The sequence below is a fragment of the Anomaloglossus baeobatrachus genome, chromosome 12 (genome assembly GCF_048569485.1).
Source record: "Anomaloglossus baeobatrachus isolate aAnoBae1 chromosome 12, aAnoBae1.hap1, whole genome shotgun sequence".
Taxonomy (NCBI): Eukaryota; Metazoa; Chordata; class Amphibia; order Anura; family Aromobatidae; genus Anomaloglossus; species Anomaloglossus baeobatrachus.
The window spans coordinates 101935167-101956642 of NC_134364.1; the positions used below are offsets into that span (position 1 = coordinate 101935167).

The window sequence follows — 21476 nt, forward strand, 5'->3', positions numbered from 1 at the left end:
TGCTTAATCGAGTTATGAGCAGTGGCGAGCACGTGCACCCATCACTAATAAGAAGCCAAACCGGAAAGTCCTTTTGCAGACACGTGTTTCGGGGTGTTGCCCCTCCTCAATGCAAACCAGGAGGTCTGAATTCGCTGGGTGAGAGGTCTCTGACTGGAGGTGGTTTAATCGGGAACGTTTTTTCTTGCGCAGAGTGGCTTCTGCACCCGTCTTTTTATTTGGAGATTTTGTGGTACAGTTTCCTAGAGCCTAGTTGTGTAAAGGCCCAATCTGAATAGATTGACAGTGGAGTGAGTGCAGTACCATCCCATTCTTAACTTTGATGGTAGTCGGAACGATCACCCACCTTTGCAGTTAAACGACAGTTGGTGCTCCTAAAGGTCTGTGGAACTTGCAGCTGAATGTTTGTCTCCTCCTCTAGTCTCTCCCCCTCCATGCAATTATGAAAGCACCAACTATCATCTGCTATGTCAGTGATGGGGAAATCTGTCTTTACTGAATACATATTTTACCCTTGAATTGAGAGCGAAAGCTCCATCTAGTCTAGGAGGAGAAATTTTTCTCTACGATTTCTTACATACCGTATTTTTCGGACTATAAGACGCACCTGACCATAAGACGCACCCTGGTTTTAGAGGAGGAAAAAAGAAAATAAAATTTTAAGCAAAAAATGGGGTCATGACACACTGTTATGGGGCGAGGATCTGCTGCTGACACTGTTATGGGGGTAATGTCCCCAAATTTTCTAAGGTACCCCAGCCTGGTAATGATTCTCCTGCCTTGTATATATGCCCGCACCCATCCTGCTATATGCCCGCACCCATCCTGCTATATTCCCCCACCCATCCTGCTATATGGCATGTATCCTGTATCACACAAAAAAAAAAATAAACGTTTATACTCACCTTTCGTTGCTCCATGCAGCATCGCTCCTCCCCCTGTCTGTGGTGGCAGCAGCGCCGCTGATCTGTGTGTGGCCGTTTCCCTGCAGCATTGCGATGTCCTGCTGTCTGCCGGCTGACCTGCGTGACTAGCGGCGCACACAGCGATGACCTCATCGCTGTGCTCATCGCTCTCTACACAGCTCAGCTGACCGGCAGACGGGAGGATATTGCGAAGTTGCAGGGGAACGGTGAGTGTACTGATTCACTGCACCCCGCGCTGATGATGCGCGGGGGGCAGTGATCACTCCAGGCTGTAGTTGCCAGGGGTGATCATGCGGGCTGGCTGTTTAATATGCGCGCACCCCACGCCCATCATTCCGTCTACCTGTCAGCGCTGGCTTCAGCGCTGAGAGATGATGGGCGGGAGGATGGAAGTGCATATGTAATGAGCGGGCCCACGTGGTCACGGCAGGCTGCTCCAACCTGCTTGTGCCGCCGATAACCGCTCCACCGCAGCACCCTCATTCCTGGCTGTTGCCCTATAGTCAGACCATAAGACGCACCCCCGACTTTCCCCCAACATTTGGGGGGAAAAGTGCGTCTTATGGTCCGAAAAATACGGTACTTTATTAATGTGTACTATTTATTTATTAAATAGACTCTCTCAATTGGGCTTTTGTTAAAGGGAATCTGTCAACAGATTTTTGCTACCTCATTTGAACAGCAGCATTAAATGTAGGCAAGGAGATTCTGAATCCAGCGGTGTATCACTTAGATTACTCGCTGCAGACGTTCTCACGTAATCAAAGAATTGTGTTTTAAGCATGTAGCCTAGATGGGAGAGCTGTGTCACTCACACACAGCTCTCCAAAGAGATTGTGTATTGACTGTGAGGTGTCAATCACTGCAGGGGGCCGTCACACTGCCTTGCACCTGTTTCTACTCCTGCAATGTTAATCACAGGGTCATGAAGCCATTAGTTTAAGCAAATAGCACACTGGCACACAGAGCAGAAAAGATGCTTTATTTTTCTAACCCCTACATCATGCTGTCCTCAGCTTACATAGCAAAAACATGCTGACTGATTCCCTTTAAAAAAAAAAAGAAAAAAAAAAAGCTAGTCTTTTTTTTCTTCTTTAATCACAATCTTAGTTATAGAAAAATAGTAATTTTGATATGAAGCAATCATATTACAAGTTCCCTTGTAAGTATGATTGCTTCATTTTCTTTTCCAATTTATTTTTTTTTATTTAAAGAAAACATAATCTTAACATTTTAATGAAAGTAGATGTGCGCATTATTTGTTTTTCTCCCCCCCCCCCCATATAAATGCTATTAGAAAAATGACCCAAACTCACATGAAGTTAAATAAAAAATAAAAATCTGGGTTGATCCTGTGTTTTAGTATAGGTATCTAGACAGTAGAAAACACAGCTGGTTATGGCTCTATCGGCGTGTACTAATTGCTCTGGTGGGACTCTCCCTGTTGGGACGCGGCCGATCCTGAAAGGGACGCGGCCGATCCTGAAAGGGACGCGGCCGATCCTGAAAGGGACGCGGCCGATCCTGAAAGGGACGCGGCCGATCCTGAAAGGGACGCGGCCGATCCTGAAAGGGACGCGGCCGATCCTGAAAGGGACGCGGCCGATCCTGAAAGGGACGCTCAGCCGTCCGAATGATAATGTGTGGCCATGACCTGAATGTTATAGCTGGACTTGCAGTCACATTGGCTTATAAACCTTTTTTATTACTGAATATATTTTTTTTCCTTCCTTTTCCTCAGCCGGCTTTTCACACAGACTGAACCTGTTCTACTTAGCGAATGATATAATCCAAAACTGCAAGAGGAGAAACGCAATAATCTATCGAGACACATTTGCGGATGTCCTCCCAGAAGCGGCCTCCTTAGTCAAGTATGTATATATTTGGCTATGAAAGTAGTGTCATCCATTGTCCTAGCTTAAGGCCTAATTCCTAATACATGTGCATGACACTAGATAAATGATGCTAAAGAAACCCAATTAATAATATGATGTTAAGGTATAACACCTTGCTGTCCAGGCTCTGCAATGGAGACTTGGAATGGAGATTTATTTTATTTATTTTTTTTTAACAAACATAATGTGAAATTAATTTTATATATATTTTTTTTTCACCCAAAGGGATCCATCTGTATCGAAATCTGTCGAGCGAGTTTTTAAAATATGGGAAGAAAGAAATGTTTACCAAGAGGATATAATTGCATCTTTTAAATCTGCTTTAAGTAAGTGGTGTTTTTGTGTTATGTTTCTTTTTGTTTGGGACTATAGTCAGTAAGTTTGTCCAGTGTTTTTTCCAGCCAACCATGGAGAAATAAGCTCTAGGTATCTGAGTCCACTTGGTTCATGTTCATAAAGGGAAGTTATAAAGGCAGGGTTCACTCATATGCATTATTGGCCACAACGATATTATGTTGAGAAACAATGTTTCTCTCCAATACCTTGTGTTGGCAATAGTGCCTGTGAGTGGCGCTATTGCGGACCGCTCTTCCCCATTGCCTGACCCTCGGGTTCCGTGACTTCAGGGATCCGGTGATGTCATGTCAACTTCCTGCTTACCTGATATCACCGTGGCCGGCCAAAGTCTCCGTGAGTCCCTGGGCTGTGGGTGGAGTTTCTCCGCTCATCACATTGCAGCACCTCCCAGATCACTCCTCCTTTGCTGCAGAGCGCAAGCAGGAGACACACTGGGCTGTGATGAGCGGTGAAACGCCACCCACAACCCAGCGACTCATGGAGACTGGGGCCAGCCGTGCTGATGTCAGGTCAGCAGGAAGTTGCCGTGACATCACCAGATTCCTGAGGTCACGGAGCCCGGGGGGATCAGGCGATGGGGAAGAGTGGACCACAATAGCGCCGCACTATTTGTTAACTCAAGGTATTTGAGAGAAACATTGTTTCTCGTCATAATATCTTTGTGGCCAATAATAAATATGGATGAACCACTTCTTTAAATCTAGTCTGTGTTTTTATGTCCCCATAAAAAGTTTTTGCAGATCATGGTATTTGGGATTTGTAGTAGTCCAGCATGGACCATCTGAAGTCTACGGGCTGCACTTAACTAGACAACATCTAGCTCTTTCTTGTAGGCTACGGTTTTCTGTTAACAAGCCACCACAATAGCATCCTATGACATTCACTCCTGGAAACTTGGTGTGAAAACTTATGGTTTCATTTAAAAGTACAGCTTGTTCTGCAAAAAAATGAGCCCTCACATGACCATATTGAATGAAAAATAAAAAAGTTAAGTGTCTCGGAAAAAGAATAGGCAAAAAACCCCAAAAACAAATGGAAAGCGAAGAATTGGCCGGTCCTGAAGGGGTTAAGGACCTATACACGTGAACCTATAATCACGATAAGGCGGTTGTCCAACAAACGAAGTTCATGTTAAATCAATAGATCTTGGAATAGGTTCTACAACTGGATTTTAAAGGCAAACAAAATGTTCCTGTGCTGAGAGAAACATATATAGGTGCCTGCTGTGTACTGTGTAATGGCTGTGTCTGACTATACAGGGACATGGTCTGATCATACCACAGCTCCGGTGCAGGGGAGAAATCACTTATGATGAGTATACAGACAGCAGGGGCTTACAGCTGCAGCTTTCTAATGTAACACTTTTTCCTTGCCTCTCATCACCAGACTCAATTCTTGAGGTAGATGGGTATACAGAGAGCCATCGCTCTGTTTGGCCCTGTGCGCACACTGCGCTTTTAGGCTGCTTTCACACTACGTTTTTTTAACATGCGTCCTGAATGTTTTTTTTAACGCAAAAACGGATCCAGTGCAAATGCGTTTTCATTTAAATGCATTTGCAATGGACTCACGTCAACATGCGTTCACATGCGTTTGCGTGCGTTATAGTGAGGATCCAGCGAGTTGCAGGTTTTTGTAACATTTTTCAAAAACGCTACTTGTAGCGTTTTTGAGCTGCGTCCAAATACTGCAAATTGCTGGATCCTGACTGTACTGCATGTGAACGCTGGCATGCTGATAGACAGGATCCTGCTTGCTCTACTGAGCATGCCCAGAAAGCAGCCTCGGGTGATCAGTGTCTCTCTCCCCCTCCCTCGGTCTCTCTCCCCCTCCCTCGGTCTCTCTCCCCCTCCCTCGGTCTCTCTCCCCCTCCCTCGGTCTCTCTCCCCCTCCCTCGGTCTCTCTCCCCCTCCCTCGGTCTCTCTCCCCCTCCCTCGGTCTCTCTCCCCCTCCCTCGGTCTCTCTCCCCCTCCCTCGGTCTCTCTCCCCCTCCCTCGGTCTCTCTCCCCCTCCCTCGGTCTCTCTCCCCCTCCCTCGGTCTCTCTCCCCCTCCCTCGGTCTCTCTCCCCCTCCCTCGGTCTCTCTCCCCCTCCCTCGGTCTCTCTCCCCCTCCCTCGGTCTCTCTCCCCCTCCCTCGGTCTCTCTCCCCCTCCCTCGGTCTCTCTCCCCCTCCCTCGGTCTCTCTCCCCCACCCTCCCTCGGTCTCTCTTCCCCCCCCCTCCCTCGGTCTCTCTCCCCCTCCCTCGGTCTCTCTCCCCCACCCTCCCTCGGTCTCTCTTCCCCCCCCCCTCCCTCGGTCTCTCTTCCCCCCCCCTCCCTCGGTCTCTCTCTCCCCCTCCCTCGGTCTCTCTCTCCCCCTCCCTCGGTCTCTCTCTCCCCCTCCCTCGGTCTCTCTCCCCCCCCCCCCCCCTCCCTCGGTCTCTCAACCCCCCCCTCCCTCGGTCTCTCCCCCCCCCCCCCCTCCCTCGGTCTCTCTCCCCCCCCCCCCCCTCCCTCGGTCTCTCTCCCCCCCCCCCTCCCTCGGTCTCTCTCCTCCCCACCCCCTCCCTCGGTCTCTCTCCTCCCCCCACCCCCTCCCTCGGTCTCTCTCCCCCCCCCCCCTCCCTCGCTGCATCCTTCCCCATCCCCCTTCGGGCTCTGGGTAAAGTGGGATTTTACCGGTCTCCAGGCACTGAGACCGAGCTCCATCCACAGCCCCGGGAGACTCTGCTGGATATGGAGCTGAGTATCGTCAGGGACAGGCCCTGCTACGTCAAGGTACTCTGTGTCCCCGTATATATCGCGCCCACACCGCAGCATTGCTGGGTGTGTTAGTGCGCCGGGGACAACAGCGCTGCGCGCTGGTGCCATTCCTATCTACAGCTCTGCTGAGAGGGGACATGTATTGAAACTGCCGCGCGGCCGCTGTTGTCAGTTTTTAGCGCTGCGGCGCGGCTGGGACTTGTGGTGCGCCGGGGACTTCCGCGCTGGCCGTGCATATATGACGGCCGCGCTTATTACTCGAGTCCCCGGCTTTTTGCGGCCTAGTTTCGTTTCGTTCCCGCCCCCAGGCCTGCCAGTCAGGGGAAGGGCGGGACGCTGTACAGAATGTCAGCGCAGAGGGCTGGAGTCTGCTTTGCATACTCCAGCCCTCACACTGGGCACAGTGGGACGCCAGTTTCCCGCACTTTGTTTGAGGAACGCCCACGGTCCGCCCCTCTTCACAGGACGCCGACAGCCATTCCTGTGTGCAGTCTAAGCTGGAGAGAGGAGACTGGGAGACCCAGACAAGGGATTCTGGTGCCCACAGACCCGCTTTTTAGCGGGCGGTAAGCTGCCCTCAAGGGCTGACCCCCACTGGTGCCGAAGTGTATATTTGTATTTTATGCTTGCAGCTATACATTGCACTGTACGGTCGCGGTGATTCTCTCCTATATACCCTCCTAGATTACTCAGAGGATACAACAGAATGTCGACCGCAAAAAGCAAAGGTGCCAAGGCACAGGCTTTCTATGCTGCTTGTACCGCATGTGGGGCTGTTCTACCGGCAGGTTCCACTGATCCCCACTGTGTGCAGTGCTCGGCCCCTGTGGCACTTGCTCGGCCGGGGCCTCTGCTGGAGGTGACCCAGGCAGAACCTCCTGTGAATACTGTCCAGGTGACAGGGACGGAGTTTGCAGTTTTTGCTGACAGATTGTCTGTGACTATGACTAAAATTCTTGAAACATTGCAGTCTAGACCAGTAACTCAGGCCATGGGCACTGTTAACTCATTGCTCCCTGGTCCCCCTCAGTTGGAACAGCTCCAGGATCCGGGGGTGTCACTTACATCCCAGGGTGATGGCTCTGACACGGACGACAGTCCCAGACAGCCTAAACGTGCTCGCTATGAGCGGCCCTCGACTTCATCTCACTGGTCAGGGTCCCAGCAGGGCTCTCTGTATGATGAGGCGGAAGTAGCTGATCAAGATTCTGATCCTGAGACCGCTCTCAATTTGGATACACCTGACGGTGACGCCATAGTGAATGATCTTATAGCGTCCATCAATAAAATGTTGGACATTTCTCCCCCTGCTCCTCCTGTGGAGGAGACAGCTTCACAGCAGGAGAAATTCCATTTCAGGTATCCCAAGCGTAAATTAAGTGTATTTCTGGACCACTCTGACTTTAGAGAAGCAATCCAGAAGCACCACGCTTATCCGGATAAGCGTTTCTCCAAAAGGCTTAAGGATACACGTTATCCTTTTCCCCCTGACGTGGTCAAGGGCTGGACCCAGTGTCCCAAAGTGGATCCTCCAATCTCCAGGCTTGCAGCCAGATCTTTAGTTGCAGTGGAAGATGGGGCGGCACTTAAGGATGCCACTGACAGGCAGATGGAGCTCTGGTTGAAGTCCATCTATGAGGCTATCAGCGCGTCGTTTGCTCCAGCATTCGCAGCCGTATGGGCACTCCAAGCTATTTCAGCTGGTCTTACACAGATTGACACGGTCACACGTACATCTGCTCCGCAGGTGGCACCCTTAACCTCTCAAATGTCTGCATTTGCGTCTTACGCGATTAATGCTGTCCTAGACTCTACGAGCCGTACGGCAGTGGCGTCCGCCAACTCCGTGGTTTTACTCAGAGCCTTGTGGTTAAGAGAATGGAAGGCAGATTCTGCTTCCAAAAAGTGTTTAACCAGTTTGCCTTTTTCTCGTGACCGACTGTTTGGTGAGCGCTTGGATGAAATCATTAAACACTCCAAGGGTAAAGATTCATCCTTACCTCAGCCCAGACAAAACAAACCCCAACAGAGGAGAGGACAGTCGGGGTTTCGGTCCTTTCGAGGCTCAGGCAGGTCCCAATTCTCCTCGTCCAAAAGGACTCAAAAGGATCAGAGGAGCTCAGATTCTTGGCGGACTCAGTCACGCCCAAAAAAGACAGCCGGAAGACCCGCTACCAAGGCGGCTTCCTCATGACTTTCGGCCTCCTCTCTCCGCATCCTCGGTCGGTGGCAGGCTCTCCCGCTTTGGCGACGTTTGGCTGCCACAGGTCACAGACCGTTGGGTGAGAGACATTCTGTCTCACGGGTACAGGATAGAGTTCAGCTCTCGTCCTCCAACTCGCTTCTTCAGAACTTCTCCACCTCCCGACCGAGTCGATGCTCTGCTACTAGCGGTGTCCACTCTAAAAGCGGAAGGAGTGGTGACCCCCGTCCCTCTGCAGGAACAGGGTCACAGTTTTTACTCCAACTTGTTTGTGGTGCCAAAAAAGGACGGGTCATTCCGTCCCGTTCTGGATCTAAAACTGCTCAACAAGCACGTAAAAACCAGGAAGTTCCGAATGGAATCCCTTCGCTCCGTCATCGCCTCAATGTCTCAAGGAGATTTCCTAGCATCTATAGACATCAAGGATGCTTATCTCCACGTGCCGATTGCTCCAGAGCACCAGCGTTTTCTACGCTTCGTTATAGGAGACGAACACCTTCAGTTCGTAGCTCTGCCTTTCGGGCTGGCGACAGCCCCACGTGTCTTCACCAAGGTCATGGCAGCAGTAGTAGCAGTCCTGCACTCGCAAGGTCACTCTGTGATCCCGTATTTGGACGATCTACTTGTCAAGGCACCCTCTCAAGAGGCATGCCAACACAGCCTGAACGTTGCGCTGGAGACTCTCCAGAGTTTCGGGTGGATCATCAACTTTTCAAAGTCAAATCTAACCCCGACCCAATCGCTAACATACCTTGGCATGGAGTTTCATACTCTCTCAGCGATAGTGAAACTTCCGCTGGACAAACAGCGTTCACTACAGACAGGGGTGCAATCTCTCCTTCAAGGCCAGTCACACCCCTTGAGACGCCTCATGCACTTCCTAGGGAAGATGGTAGCAGCAATGGAAGCAGTCCCTTTCGCGCAGTTTCATCTCCGTCCACTACAATGGGACATTCTCCGCCAATGGGACGGGAAGTCGACGTCCCTCGACAGAGACGTCTCCCTTTCTCAGGCGGCCAAGGAATCTCTTCGGTGGTGGCTTCTTCCCACCGCTTTGTCGAAAGGAAAGTCATTTCTACCACCATCCTGGGAGGTAGTCACGACAGACGCGAGTCTATCGGGGGGGGGAGCAGTGTTTCTCCACCACAGGGCTCAAGGGACATGGACTCAGGAAGAGTCCACCCTTCAGATCAATGTTCTGGAAATCAGAGCAGTGTATCTTGCCCTACAAGCCTTCCAGCAGTGGCTGGAAGGCAAGCAGATCCGAATTCAGTCGGACAACTCCACAGCGGTAGCGTACATCAACCACCAAGGTGGAACACGCAGTCGGCAAGCCTTCCAAGAAGTCCGGCGGATTCTGACGTGGGTGGAAGACCCAGCATCCACCATATCCGCAGTTCACATCCCGGGCGTGGAAAACTGGGAAGCAGACTTCCTCAGTCGCCAGGGTATGGACCCAGGGGAATGGTCCCTTCACCAGGACGTGTTTCAGGAGATCTGTTGCCGCTGGGGGATGCCGGACGTCGACCTGATGGCGTCACGGCACAACAACAAGGTCCCGGCTTTCATGGCACGGTCTCACGATCACCGAGCTCTGGCGGCAGACGCCTTAGTTCAAGATTGGTCACAGTTCCGGCTACCTTATGTGTTCCCACCTCTGGCATTGTTACCCAGAGTGCTGCGCAAGATCAGGGCCGACTGCCGCCGCGCCATCCTCGTCGCTACAGACTGGCCGAGGAGATCGTGGTACCCAGATCTGTGGCACCTCACGGTGGGCCAACCATGGGCACTACCAGAACGACCAGACTTGCTGTCTCAAGGGCCATTTTTCCATCTGAATTCTGCGGCCCTGAACCTGACTGTGTGGCCATTGAGTCCTGGATCCTAGCGTCTTCAGGATTATCTCGAAAGGTTATTGCCACCATGAGACAGGCTAGGAAACCATCCTCCACCAAGATCTACCACAGGACGTGGAAGATATTCTTATCTTGGTGCGCTGCTCAGGGAGTTTCTCCCTGGCCTTTTGCATTGCCTACTTTTCTTTCCTTCCTGCAATCCGGGTTGGAAAAAGGTTTGTCGCTCAGCTCCCTTAAGGGACAAGTCTCAGCGCTATCTGTATTTTTTCAGAAACGCCTAGCACGACTTACTCAGGTACGAACGTTCCTGCAAGGAGTTTGTCATATCGTCCCTCCTTACAAGCGGCCGTTAGAGCCCTGGGATCTGAACAAGGTTCTAATTGCTCTCCAAAAGCCGCCTTTCGAGCCTATGAAGGATGTTTCCCTTTCTCGTCTTTCACAGAAAGTGGCCTTTCTAGTAGCGGTCACGTCTCTTCGGAGAGTGTCCGAGCTAGCGGCGCTGTCATGCAAATCTCCCTTCCTGGTGTTTCACCAGGACAAGGTGGTTCTACGTCCGATTCCTGAGTTTCTCCCTAAGGTGGTATCCCCCTTTCATCTCAATCAGGATGTCACATTACCTTCCTTGTGTCCTCATCCAGTCCATCAATTTGAGAAAAGTTTGCATTTGTTGGATCTGGTCAGAGCACTCAGGATCTACATTTCCCGCACGGCGCCCTTTCGCCGCTCGGAGGCACTCTTTGTCCTTGTCGCTGGTCAGCGTAAAGGGTCGCAAGCTTCCAAATCCACCCTGGCTCGGTGGATCAAGGAACCAATTCTTGAAACCTACCGTTCTGCGGGGCTTCCGGTTCCTTCAGGGCTGAAGGCCCATTCTACCAGAGCCGTAGGTGCGTCCTGGGCATTACGGCACCAGGCTACGGCTCAGCAGGTGTGCCAGGCGGCTACCTGGTCGAGTCTGCACACCTTTACCAAGCATTATCAGGTGCATACCTACGCTTCGGCGGACGCCAGCCTAGGTAGACAAGTCCTTCAGGCAGCGGTTGCCCACCTGTAGGACAGGGCCGTTTGACGGCCCTATCACGAGGTATTCTTTTACCCACCCAGGGACTGCTTTTGGACGTCCCAATTGTCTGGGTCTCCCAATTAGGAGCGACAAAGAAGAAGGGAATTTTGTTTACTTACCGTAAATTCCTTTTCTTCTAGCTCCAATTGGGAGACCCAGCACCCGCCCTGTTTTCTTAGGGATTTTTGGTTTTTTCGGGTACACATGTTGTTCATGTTGAATGGTTTCAGTTCTCCGAGGTTTCTTCGGATTGAATTTGTCTTTAAACCTGTTATTGGCTTTCCTCCTTCTTGCTTTTGCACTAAAACTGAGGAGCCCGTGATCCCACGGGAGGGTGTATAGCCAGAAGGGGAGGGGCCTTACACTTTTAAGTGTAATACTTTGTGTGGCCTCCGGAGGCAGTAGCTATACACCCAATTGTCTGGGTCTCCCAATTGGAGCTAGAAGAAAAGGAATTTACGGTAAGTAAACAAAATTCCCTTCTTTGTAGCGCGCACAGGGCCTAAAACATCTTAGTTGCCTTGATCCCCATTGACCAAGGCATCTGAGGGAATAAACTGCTAACTATTGCACAAGCAGATCTGTATTATAGGATGGCATGGGGACATAGTCTTTACCCACACCATCCGCAATCATGCCCCAGATACAGCAAGTCACCCCACGTGGAAAGGTGTTTTACCATGTAGTGTACTAGAAAATGGCCAAAAAAATCCAATTATGGAAAAATTGCAAAAAAAAACGTACGATAGCTCTATTGTTTTTGAGATATTTTATTCACTGTGTTCACTATATGGTAAAACTGATGTGTGGGTGTGATGCCTCAGGTCAGTGCGAGTTCGTAGACACCAAACATGTATAGGTTTACTTTTATATAAGGGGTTAAAAAAATCAGAAGTTTGTCCGAAAAAAGTGTCGAACATTTTACGCCATATTCCGCGACCCATAGCGTTCTCATTTTTCAGGATCTATGGGTTAGTGACGGATTATTTCTTTGTCGCTCCATTGGGAGACCCAGACAATTGGGTGTATAGCTTCTGCCTCCGGAGGCCACACAAAGTATTACACTTTAAAAAGTGTAACCCCTCCCCTCTGCCTATACACCCTCCCGTGCATCACTGGCTCCTCAGTTTTATGCTTTGTGTTGAAGGAGGCACACATTCACTCAAGCTCCCATTTTAGTCAGCAGCAGCTGCTGATTATATCGGATGGAAGAAAAGAGGGCCCTAACAGGGCCCCCGGCATGCTCCCTTCTCACCCCACTAAGTCGGCGGTGCTGTTAAGGTTGAGGTACCCATTGCGGGTACAAAGGCTGGAGCCACATGCCGTTTTTCCTTCCCCATCCCTTAGAGGCTCTGGGAGAAGTGGGATCCTAACCGGTCCCCATTCACTGGGACCGGGCTCCCTCCGCAGCCCCTGGGGGAATCTGACGGACAGGAGACGGAGTATCGTCAGGGACATGGCCCTGCATCTATAAGGTACTCTGTGTCCCCTTGGGGACGGTGCATGGAGCGCCTGTGTTACAGACGCTGCAGCGGCTGCTGTTTTTTTGTGACGACCGGGACTACCGCGCCGACCGCGCCTGTTTGCCGGCCGCGTTATTAAATTTAGTCCCCGGCTTCTGCGGCCTAGTACCATAACTCCCGCCCCCGGGCCTGCCAGTCAGGGGTAAGGGCGGGACGGTCGACTGGACGTCGGCAGTGAGGGCTGGAGCATACTTAGGTGTTCTCCTCCCCCCTCACTGAGCACTGTGGGGCACCAGATTCCCGCACTTTATTAGTCACGCCCACGGCTCCCTCCTCCCCTGAGAGCTCTGGCAGCCATATTTACAATCACTTCTGCCGGTGGAGGATTTCAGAACGAGCTCTACAGCTCTGGGAGGCCCAGGCAGGGAATCTGGTGGACACACAACCGCTTTGGGCGGTCGGTAAGCCACACCGGTTACCCGGTGCTGGCCCCCCTTGGGTGCCGAAGTGTATATATATATATATATATATATATATATTTGTATACATTTTCTCTGTTCGGCCGCATTGTTTTGCTTTTGGCTATATACCCTCAGTGATCACTCTCAGAGGAGACTACAGCATGTCGTCCGCAAAGAGCAAGGGTGCCAAGGCACAGGCTTATTTTGCAACCTGTACCTCTTGTGCGGCTATGTTACCTGCAGGTTCCACCTACCCTCACTGTGTGCAATGCTCGGCCCCTGTGGCACTCACTCAGCCGGAGCCTCGGGCACTGGTGGGACCCTCGGCTCAGGTAGAACCGCCGGCTTCCACTGTCCAGGTGGCAGGGACAGAGTTTGCAGTTTTGGCTGAGAAACTCTCTGAGTCGCTTTCACAATCCATGGCTCAGTCTATGGACAGATGGTCTGCTAAGATACTAGAAGCCTTGCAGTCCAGATCGGTCACACAGGCCCCGGGCACTGTGAGTTCATCGCCCCCAGGCCCCTCTCGGTCGGTGCAGCAGAGTGCTCCTGGGGTGACACCTAGGTCCCACGGGGAGGACTCAGACACGGACCGCAGTCCCAGACCGGCTAAGCGGGCTCGCTGGGAACCTTCCCCAGCTTCATCACGCTGTTCGGGGTCTCAGCATGAGGACTCTCTGGAGGATGAAGCGGAGGTCACAGCTCAGGGCTCTGATCCTGACGTTGCTCTCAATCTTGATACACCTGAAGGGGACGCCATAGTAAATGACCTTATAGCGTCCATCAACCAGGTGCTAGATCTTTCTCCCCCAACTCCACCTATAGAGGAGTCGGCTTCACAGCAGGAGAAACACCAGTTTAGGTTTCCCAAACGTGCACGGAGTGCGTTTTTCGATCACTCTAACTTCAGAGATGCTGTCCAGAAGCACAGAGCATTTCCGGACAAGCGCTTTACTAAGCGCCTTAATGACACACGTTACCCCTTCCCCCCTGACGTAGTTAAGGGTTGGGCTCAGTGTCCCAAGGTGGATCCTCCAGTCTCTAGACTGGCGGCTAGATCCGTAGTATCAGTGGCAGATGGTTCATCGCTCAAGGATGCCACTGACAGGCAAATAGAGCTCCTGATGAAATCCATCTATGAAGCCATAGGCGAGTCTTTTGCTCTGGCCTTTGCAGCCGTGTGGGCACTCCAACCTATCTCAGCTTGTCTGTCTGAGATTAATGCAGTCACACGTACCTCTGCTCCGCAAGTTGTGTCTTTGACTTCTCAGGCATCGGCCTTTTCGTCCTACGCCATGAACGCCGTCCTGGACTCAGCGAGCCGTACAGCGGTAGCGTCCGCCAATTTGGTGGCAGTCCGCAGGGCCATGTGGCTACGCGAATGGAAGGCAGACTCTGCTTCCAAGAAGTTCTTAACCGGTTTGCCATTTTCTGGCGACCGTTTGTTTGGCGAGCAATTGGATGAAATTATTAAACAATCCAAGGGTAAGGACTCGTCCTTACCCCAGTCCAAACCAAACAAACCTCAGCAACGAAAAATTCAATCGAGGTTTCGGTCCTTTCGGCCCTCAGCCAGGTCCCAATCCTCCACGTCCAACAGGTCAGAGAAGGGCCAGAGGAACTCTTCTGCATGGCGGTCTAAGTCACGTCCTCCAAAGACCACCGGAGGAACCGCCTCCAAGGCGGCCTCCTCATGACTTTCGGCCTCCCCAAACCGCATCCTCGGTCGGTGGCAGGCTCTCCCGCTTTTGCGACGCCTGGTGGCCACATGTCCAAGACCAATGGGTGAGAGACATTCTGTCGCACGGTTACAGGATAGAGCTCAGCTCTCGTCCTCCGACTCGTTTCTTCAGAACATCTCCGCCCCCCGAGCGAGCCGATGCACTTTTTCAGGCGGTGAACACTCTGAAGGCAGAAAGAGTTATGATTCCCGTTCCCATTCAGGAACGTGGTCGCGGTTTTTACTCCAACTTGTTCGTGGTGCCAAAAAAGGACGGATCATTCCGCCCCGTTCTGGACCTCAAACTGCTCAACAGACACGTGAGAACCAGACTGTTCCGGATGGAATCTCTCCGTTCTGTCATCGCCTCGATGTCCCAAGGAGACTTCCTAGCCTCAATCGACATCAGGGATGCTTATCTCCATGTGCCGATTGCACCAGAGCATCAACGCTTCCTGCGTTTCGCCATCGGGGACGAACACCTTCAGTTTGTGGCACTGCCTTTCGGCCTGGCGACAGCCCCATGGGTCTTCACCAAGATCATGGCATCCGTGGTGGCGGTCCTACACTCTCAGGGCCACTCGGTGATCCCTTACTTAGACGATCTCCTAGTCAAGGCACCCTCCCGGGTGGCATGTCAACACAGCCTGACCATTGCTCTGGAGACTCTCCAGAGGTTCGGGTGGATCATCAATTTCCCAAAGTCAAAATTGACACCGACCCAATCACTGACTTACCTCGGGATGGAGTTTCATACTCTCTCAGCGATAGTGAAGCTTCCGCTGGACAAACAACGTTCACTACGGACAGGGGTGCACTCTCTCCTTCGGACTCAGTCACACCCCTTGAGGCGCCTCATGCACTTCCTAGGGAAGATGGTGGCAGCAATGGAGGCAGTTCCCTTTGCGCAGTTTCATCTGCGTCCACTTCAATGGGACATTCTCCGCAAATGGGACAGGAGGTCGACGTCCCTAGACTGGAACGTCTCTCTTTCACTGGCAGCCAAAACCTCTCTTCAGTGGTGGCTTCTTCCCACTTCCTTGTCGAAGGGAAAATCATTCCTGCCCCCATCCTGGGCTGTGGTCACGACGGACGCGAGTCTGTCAGGGTGGGGAGCGGTCTTGCTCCACCACAGGGCTCAGGGAACCTGGACTCCGACAGAGTCCTCCCTTCAGATCAATGTTCTGGAGATAAGGGCAGTGTATCTAGCCCTAAAGGCGTTCCATCGGTGGCTGGAGGGCAGACAGATCCGCATACAGTCGGACAACGCCACGGCGGTCGCGTACATCAACCACCAGGGCGGCACACGCAGTCGTCAGGCCTTCCAAGAAGTTCGGCGGATTCTGCTGTTGTCGGAAGCCACAGCCTCCACCATCTCCGCAGTTCACATCCCGGGCGTAGAAAACTGGGAAGCAGACTTTCTCAGTCGCCAGGGCATGGACGCAGGGGAATGGTCTCTTCACCCGGACGTGTTTCAAGAGATCTGTTGCCGCTGGGGAACGCCGGACGTCGATCTCATGGCGTCTCGGCACAACCACAAAGTCCCGGCATTCATGGCACGGTCTCAAGATCACAGAGCTCTGGCGGCGGACGCATTAGTTCAGGATTGGTCGCAGTTTCGACTGCCTTATGTATTTCCTCCTCTGGCACTGCTGCCCAGAGTGTTACGCAAGATCAGGTCCGACTGCCGCCACGCCATCCTCGTCGCTCCAGACTGGCCGAGGAGGTCGTGGTACCCGGATCTGTGGCACCTCACGGTGGGTCAACCGTGGGCACTCCCAGACCGACCAGACTTGCTGTCTCAAGGGCCATTTTTCCTTCTGAATTCTGCGGCCCTCAACCTGACTGTGTGGCCATTGAGTCCTGGCTCCTAGCGTCCTCAGGGTTATCTCAAGATGTCATTGCCACTATGAGACAGGCCAGGAAACCAACGTCCGCCAAGATCTATCACAGGGCTTGGAGGATCTTCTTATCCTGGTGCTCTGATCGGGGTTTTACCCCCTGGCCGTTTGCCTTACCCACTTTTCTTTCTTTCCTTCAATCCGGAATGGATAAGGGTTTGTCTCTCGGCTCTCTCAAGGGACAAGTATCGGCGCTTTCCGTGTTTTTTCAAAAGCGTCTAGCCAGGCTTCCGCAGGTCCGCACGTTCCTGCAGGGAGTTTGCCACATAGTCCCACCTTACAAGCGTCCGCTGGAACCCTGGGATCTTAACAGGGTGCTAACGGCTCTTCAGAAATCACCTTTCGAGCCGATGCGGGATGTCTCTCTATCAAGCCTTTCGCAGAAGGTGGCCTTCCTAGTGGCAGTCACATCACTTCGGAGAGTGTCTGAGCTAGCAGCGCTGTCATGCAAAGCCCCCTTCCTGGTGTTCCACCAGGATAAGGTGGTTCTGCGTCCGGTCCCGGAATTTCTCCCTAAGGTGGTATCCCCTTTTCATCTCAATCAGGATATCTCCTTACCTTCCTTTTGCCCTCATCCAGTTCACCAATGTGAAAAGGATTTGCACTTGTTAGATCTCGTGAGAGCACTCCGGCTCTACATTTCTCGCACGGCGCCCCTGCGCCGTTCGGATGCGCTCTTTGTCCTTGTCGCTGGCCAGCGTAAGGGGTCGCAGGCTTCCAAGTCAACCTTGGCTCGGTGGATCAAGGAACCGATTCTTGAAGCCTACCGTTCTTCTGGGCTTCCGATTCCTTCAGGGCTGAAGGCCCATTCTACCAGAGCCGTGGGTGCATCCTGGGCATTGCGGCACCAGGCTACGGCTCAGCAGTTGTGTCAGGCGGCTACCTTGTCGAGTCTGCACACTTTCACGAAACACTATCAGGTGCATGCCTATGCTTCGGCAGATGCCAGCCTAGGTAGGCGAGTCCTTCAGGCGGCGGTCGCCCACCTGTAAGAGGGGGCCGTTTTTCGGCTCTTTTTATCGAGGTATTCTTTTACCCACCCAGGGACTGCTTTTGGACGTCCCAATTGTCTGGGTCTCCCAATGGAGCGACAAAGAAGAAGGGAATTTTGTTTACTTACCGTAAAATCCTTTTCTTCTAGCTCCTATTGGGAGACCCAGCACCCGCCCCTGTTCCCTTCGGGCTGTTGTTCTTTTGTGTACACATGTTGTTCATGTTGAATTGTTCTTTTGGTTCATGGTTTGCAGTTCTCCGAACATCCTTCGGATTGAATTTACCCTAGACCAATTTATAAGTTTCCTCCTTCCTGCTTTTGCACCAAAACTGAGGAGCCCGTGATGCACGGGAGGGTGTATAGGCAGAAGGGGAGGGGCTTTACACTTTTAGTGTAATACTTTGTGTGGCCTCCGGAGGCAGAAGCTATACACCCAATTGTCTGGGTCTCCCAATAGGAGCTAGAAGAAAAGGAATTTCTTTGTCGCTCCATTGGGAGACCCAGACAATTGGGTGTATAGCTACTGCCTCCGGAGGCCACACAAAGTATTACACTTAAAAGTGTAAACCCCTCCCCTCTGCTATACACCCTCCCGTGCCTCACGGGCTCCTCCGTTTTTATGCTTTGTGCGAAGGAGGCACACATGCACGCATAGCTCCACATCTTAGTCAGCAGCAGCTGCTGACTATGTCGGATGGAAGAAAAGAGGGCCCATATTAGGGCCCCCAGCATGCTCCCTTCTCACCCCACTCTGGTCGGCGGTGTTGTTAAGGTTGAAGTACCCATTGCGGGTACATAGGCAGGAGCCACATGCTGTTTTTCCTTCCCCATCCCTTTAGGGCTCTGGGTGAAGTGGGATCCTAATCGGTCTCCAGGCACAGGGGACCGTGCTCCCTCCGCAGCCCCTGGGGAATCTGCTGGACAGGAGCCGGGTATCGTCAGGGACAAGGCCCTGCTACTGTGAGGTACTCTGTGTCCCCGTGGTGACCGCGCATGGAGCGCTGGTGCCATATACACTGCAGCACTGCTGGGTGTGTTAGTGCGCCGGGGGACCACCGCGCCGACCGCGCTGTGAGGTACTCTGTGTCCCCGTGGGGACCGCGCATGGAGCGCTTGTGCCATACACACTGCAGCACTGCTGGGTGTGTTAGTGCGCCGGGGACTACCGCGCCGGCCGCGCTTATTTGCGGGCCGCGCTTATAAATTTAGTCCCCGGCTTTTGCGGCCTAGTATCGCATATTCCCGCCCACAGGCCTGCCAGTCAGGGGAAGGGCGGGACGCTGCACAGGACGTCGGCGCTGAGGGCTGGAGCATACTCTGTATCTTCCTCCCCCCTCACTCAGCACAGTGGGGCACTTGATTCCCGCACTTTCTAGGGCACGCCCACGGCCCCCTCCTCCCCACAGAACGCCGGCAGCCATTACTGTCAGCTCTTCTGACGCTGGAGAGGAGAGACACCAGGGAGCCAAGGCAGGGATTCTGGTGATCGCACATATCTATGTATAGTATGGTCGCACTGTTAGATTTTGGCTACTCCAGGAGAAGCCTTACAGTCCTCCCGGGCACTGTTCACTCATTACCGCCCCCGGACCTGCCAGTCAGGGGGAAGGGCGGGACAGTCGGGCTGACGCCGACAGTGAGGGCCGGAGCACACTTCGCTGTCCTCCGCCCCCCTCACTATTCACGCTACGGCACTGATCCCCGCAAGGTACTCAGTATCCCCTTGGGGACGGTGCAGAGAGCACCTTCGCCTCAGACTTCGCGACTACCGCGCCTGCTGGCCGGCCGCGGTCTGTAACTTTAGCTCCCGGCTTTGCGGCCTAGCGCCTTAAACTCCCGCCCCTGGCCCTGCCAGTCAGGGGGTAGGGCGGGACGGTCAGTCGGAGGCTAGCAGTGACGGCTGGAGCACACTTGACTGTTCTCCGCCTCCCTCACGTTTCACTCAGGGCACCAGATTCCAGCACTTTTGGGGTTACGCCCACAGCTCCCCCATCCACTGTACGCCGACAGCCATATTTTCAGCAGCAAATACTGCTTCAGGGTCGGTACACCAGGGGGCTTCTTCTCGATGCTGGCCCCCTAGAGTGATGAACTGTATATGTGATGCACTGTATATATGGATATATAATGTTGGTATGCAGTTTCACAGTTCGGCGGTACATATGTATCCTCAGTGATCACTGTGAACATTGCTCGGGCCATGTGGCTCTCGCTCAGCCGGTGTCGGGGGCACTGTTGAGCTTCGCCGGCGTTCCCTGTCCAGGCGGCAGGGACAGAGTTACAGCTTGCTGAGACGCTCTCTGGGTCGTTTGCACTATCCAGGTCTCAGGCTATGGACAAATGGTCGGCTAAGAGACTAGGTGTTTGCAGTCCAGCCCGGCCCCTTACACAGGCCCCGGGCACTGCGGGATCGCCCCAGGCCTCTATCGGTCTGCGACGAAGCGTGTTCCTGGGGTGGCCTCTAGTTATTACGCGGTGAACTCCAGCACGAACCGCAGTCCCAGTCCGGCTAAGCAGCCTTGCTTGGAATCTTTCCCGACTTCTTCAAGGGTCTCAGCTTGAGGACCCTCTAGAGCAGTGATGGCGAACCTGTGGCACTCCAGCTGTTGCAAAACTACAATTTCCATCATGTCTTCACAGCCAAAGCTTTTGCTTTGAATGGCCAGGCATGATGGGAATTGTAGTTTTGCAACAGCTGGAGTGCCACAGGTTCGCCATCACTGCTCTAGAGGATGGGGCGGAGGTCGCAACCCAGGACTCTGTCCGGACGTGGCTCTCAAGGCTTCACAGATACTGTCCAGAAGCACAGAACGCCTTATAACACACGTTGTCCCTTCCCCTCTGACATTGCTCAGGTTTGGGCTCAGTGTCATAAAGTGCCCTCCAGTCTCTTGACCGGGCGGTCATCCGGGACTTCGCATTTAGCGTCTTTGACGTCTCAGGCGGAGGTATTTTCATCCTCCGCCGTGCACAGAGAACCTTTTCTGCATGGCGGTCCAGGTCAGGAGAGTGGTCCCCACATGTCCAAGAACGATGTAGGAGACATTCTGTCTTACGGTCACAGGATAGAGCTCAGTTCTCGTCCTCCGACTCGTTGCTGCAGAGCATCTCCGTCCCCCGAACGAGCTGATGCACGTTTCCAGGCGGTGAACACTCCGAAGGCAGGAGGAGTTGCGATCCTCGTTCCCATTCAAGAACGTAGTCGCGGCTTTTTACTCCAGCTTGCTCGTGGTACCAGATAGGACGGATCACTCCGCCCTGTTCTGGACTTCACACTGCTCAACGGACAGAGAACCTGACGGTTCCGGATGAAATCTCTCCGCTTGCCATCGCCTTTGATGGCCCAAGGAGGCTTCCTAGCATCAATCGACATCAGGGATGTTTATCTCCGCGTGCCGATTGTACCAGAATATCAGCGCTTCCTGCGCTTCACCATAGGGAACGAACACTTTCTGTTCGTGGCACTAACTGCTGGCCTGGTGACAGCCCTACGGGCCTTCACCAAGGTCATGACAACGGTGGTAGCGGTCCTACTCTCTCAGGCAATTCGGCTGGTCAAGGCCCCCTCTCGGGTGGCATGCCAACACAGCCTGAACATTGCCCTAGAGACTCTCCAGAGATTCGGGTGGTTCATCAATTTGTCCTAAAGTCAAAATTGACACCGGCCCCATCGCTGACATATCTCGGCATAGAGTTTCTTACTCTCTCAGCGATAGTGAACCTTCCGCTGGACAAACAGCGTTCTCTACTGACAGGGGTGCAATCGTTCCTTCGAGCCCAGTCACACCCTTTGAGGCGCCTCATGCACTTCCTAGAGAAGTTGGTGGCAGCAATGGAGGCAGCCCCGTTTGCGCAGATTCATCTGCGCACACTTTATTGGGACTTTCTCCGCAAATGG

General features: G+C 52.9%; 1 protein-coding gene across 2 annotated transcripts in view; it reads left to right on the forward strand.

Moving 5' to 3' along the window:
* Positions 1–21476, forward strand: part of RPRD2 (regulation of nuclear pre-mRNA domain containing 2) — a 90442-nt gene that overhangs the window by 34493 nt on the left and 34473 nt on the right. For both annotated transcript variants that reach the window (XR_012727652.1, XM_075329938.1), the window contains exons 2-3: positions 2668–2797; positions 3047–3147. Coding sequence is in view for 1 of the 2 variants with exons in the window: in XM_075329938.1 (XP_075186053.1) it covers positions 2668–2797; positions 3047–3147 (231 nt within the window). In the remaining variant the exon portion in view is untranslated. The remainder of the gene's footprint in view (positions 1–2667; positions 2798–3046; positions 3148–21476) is intronic.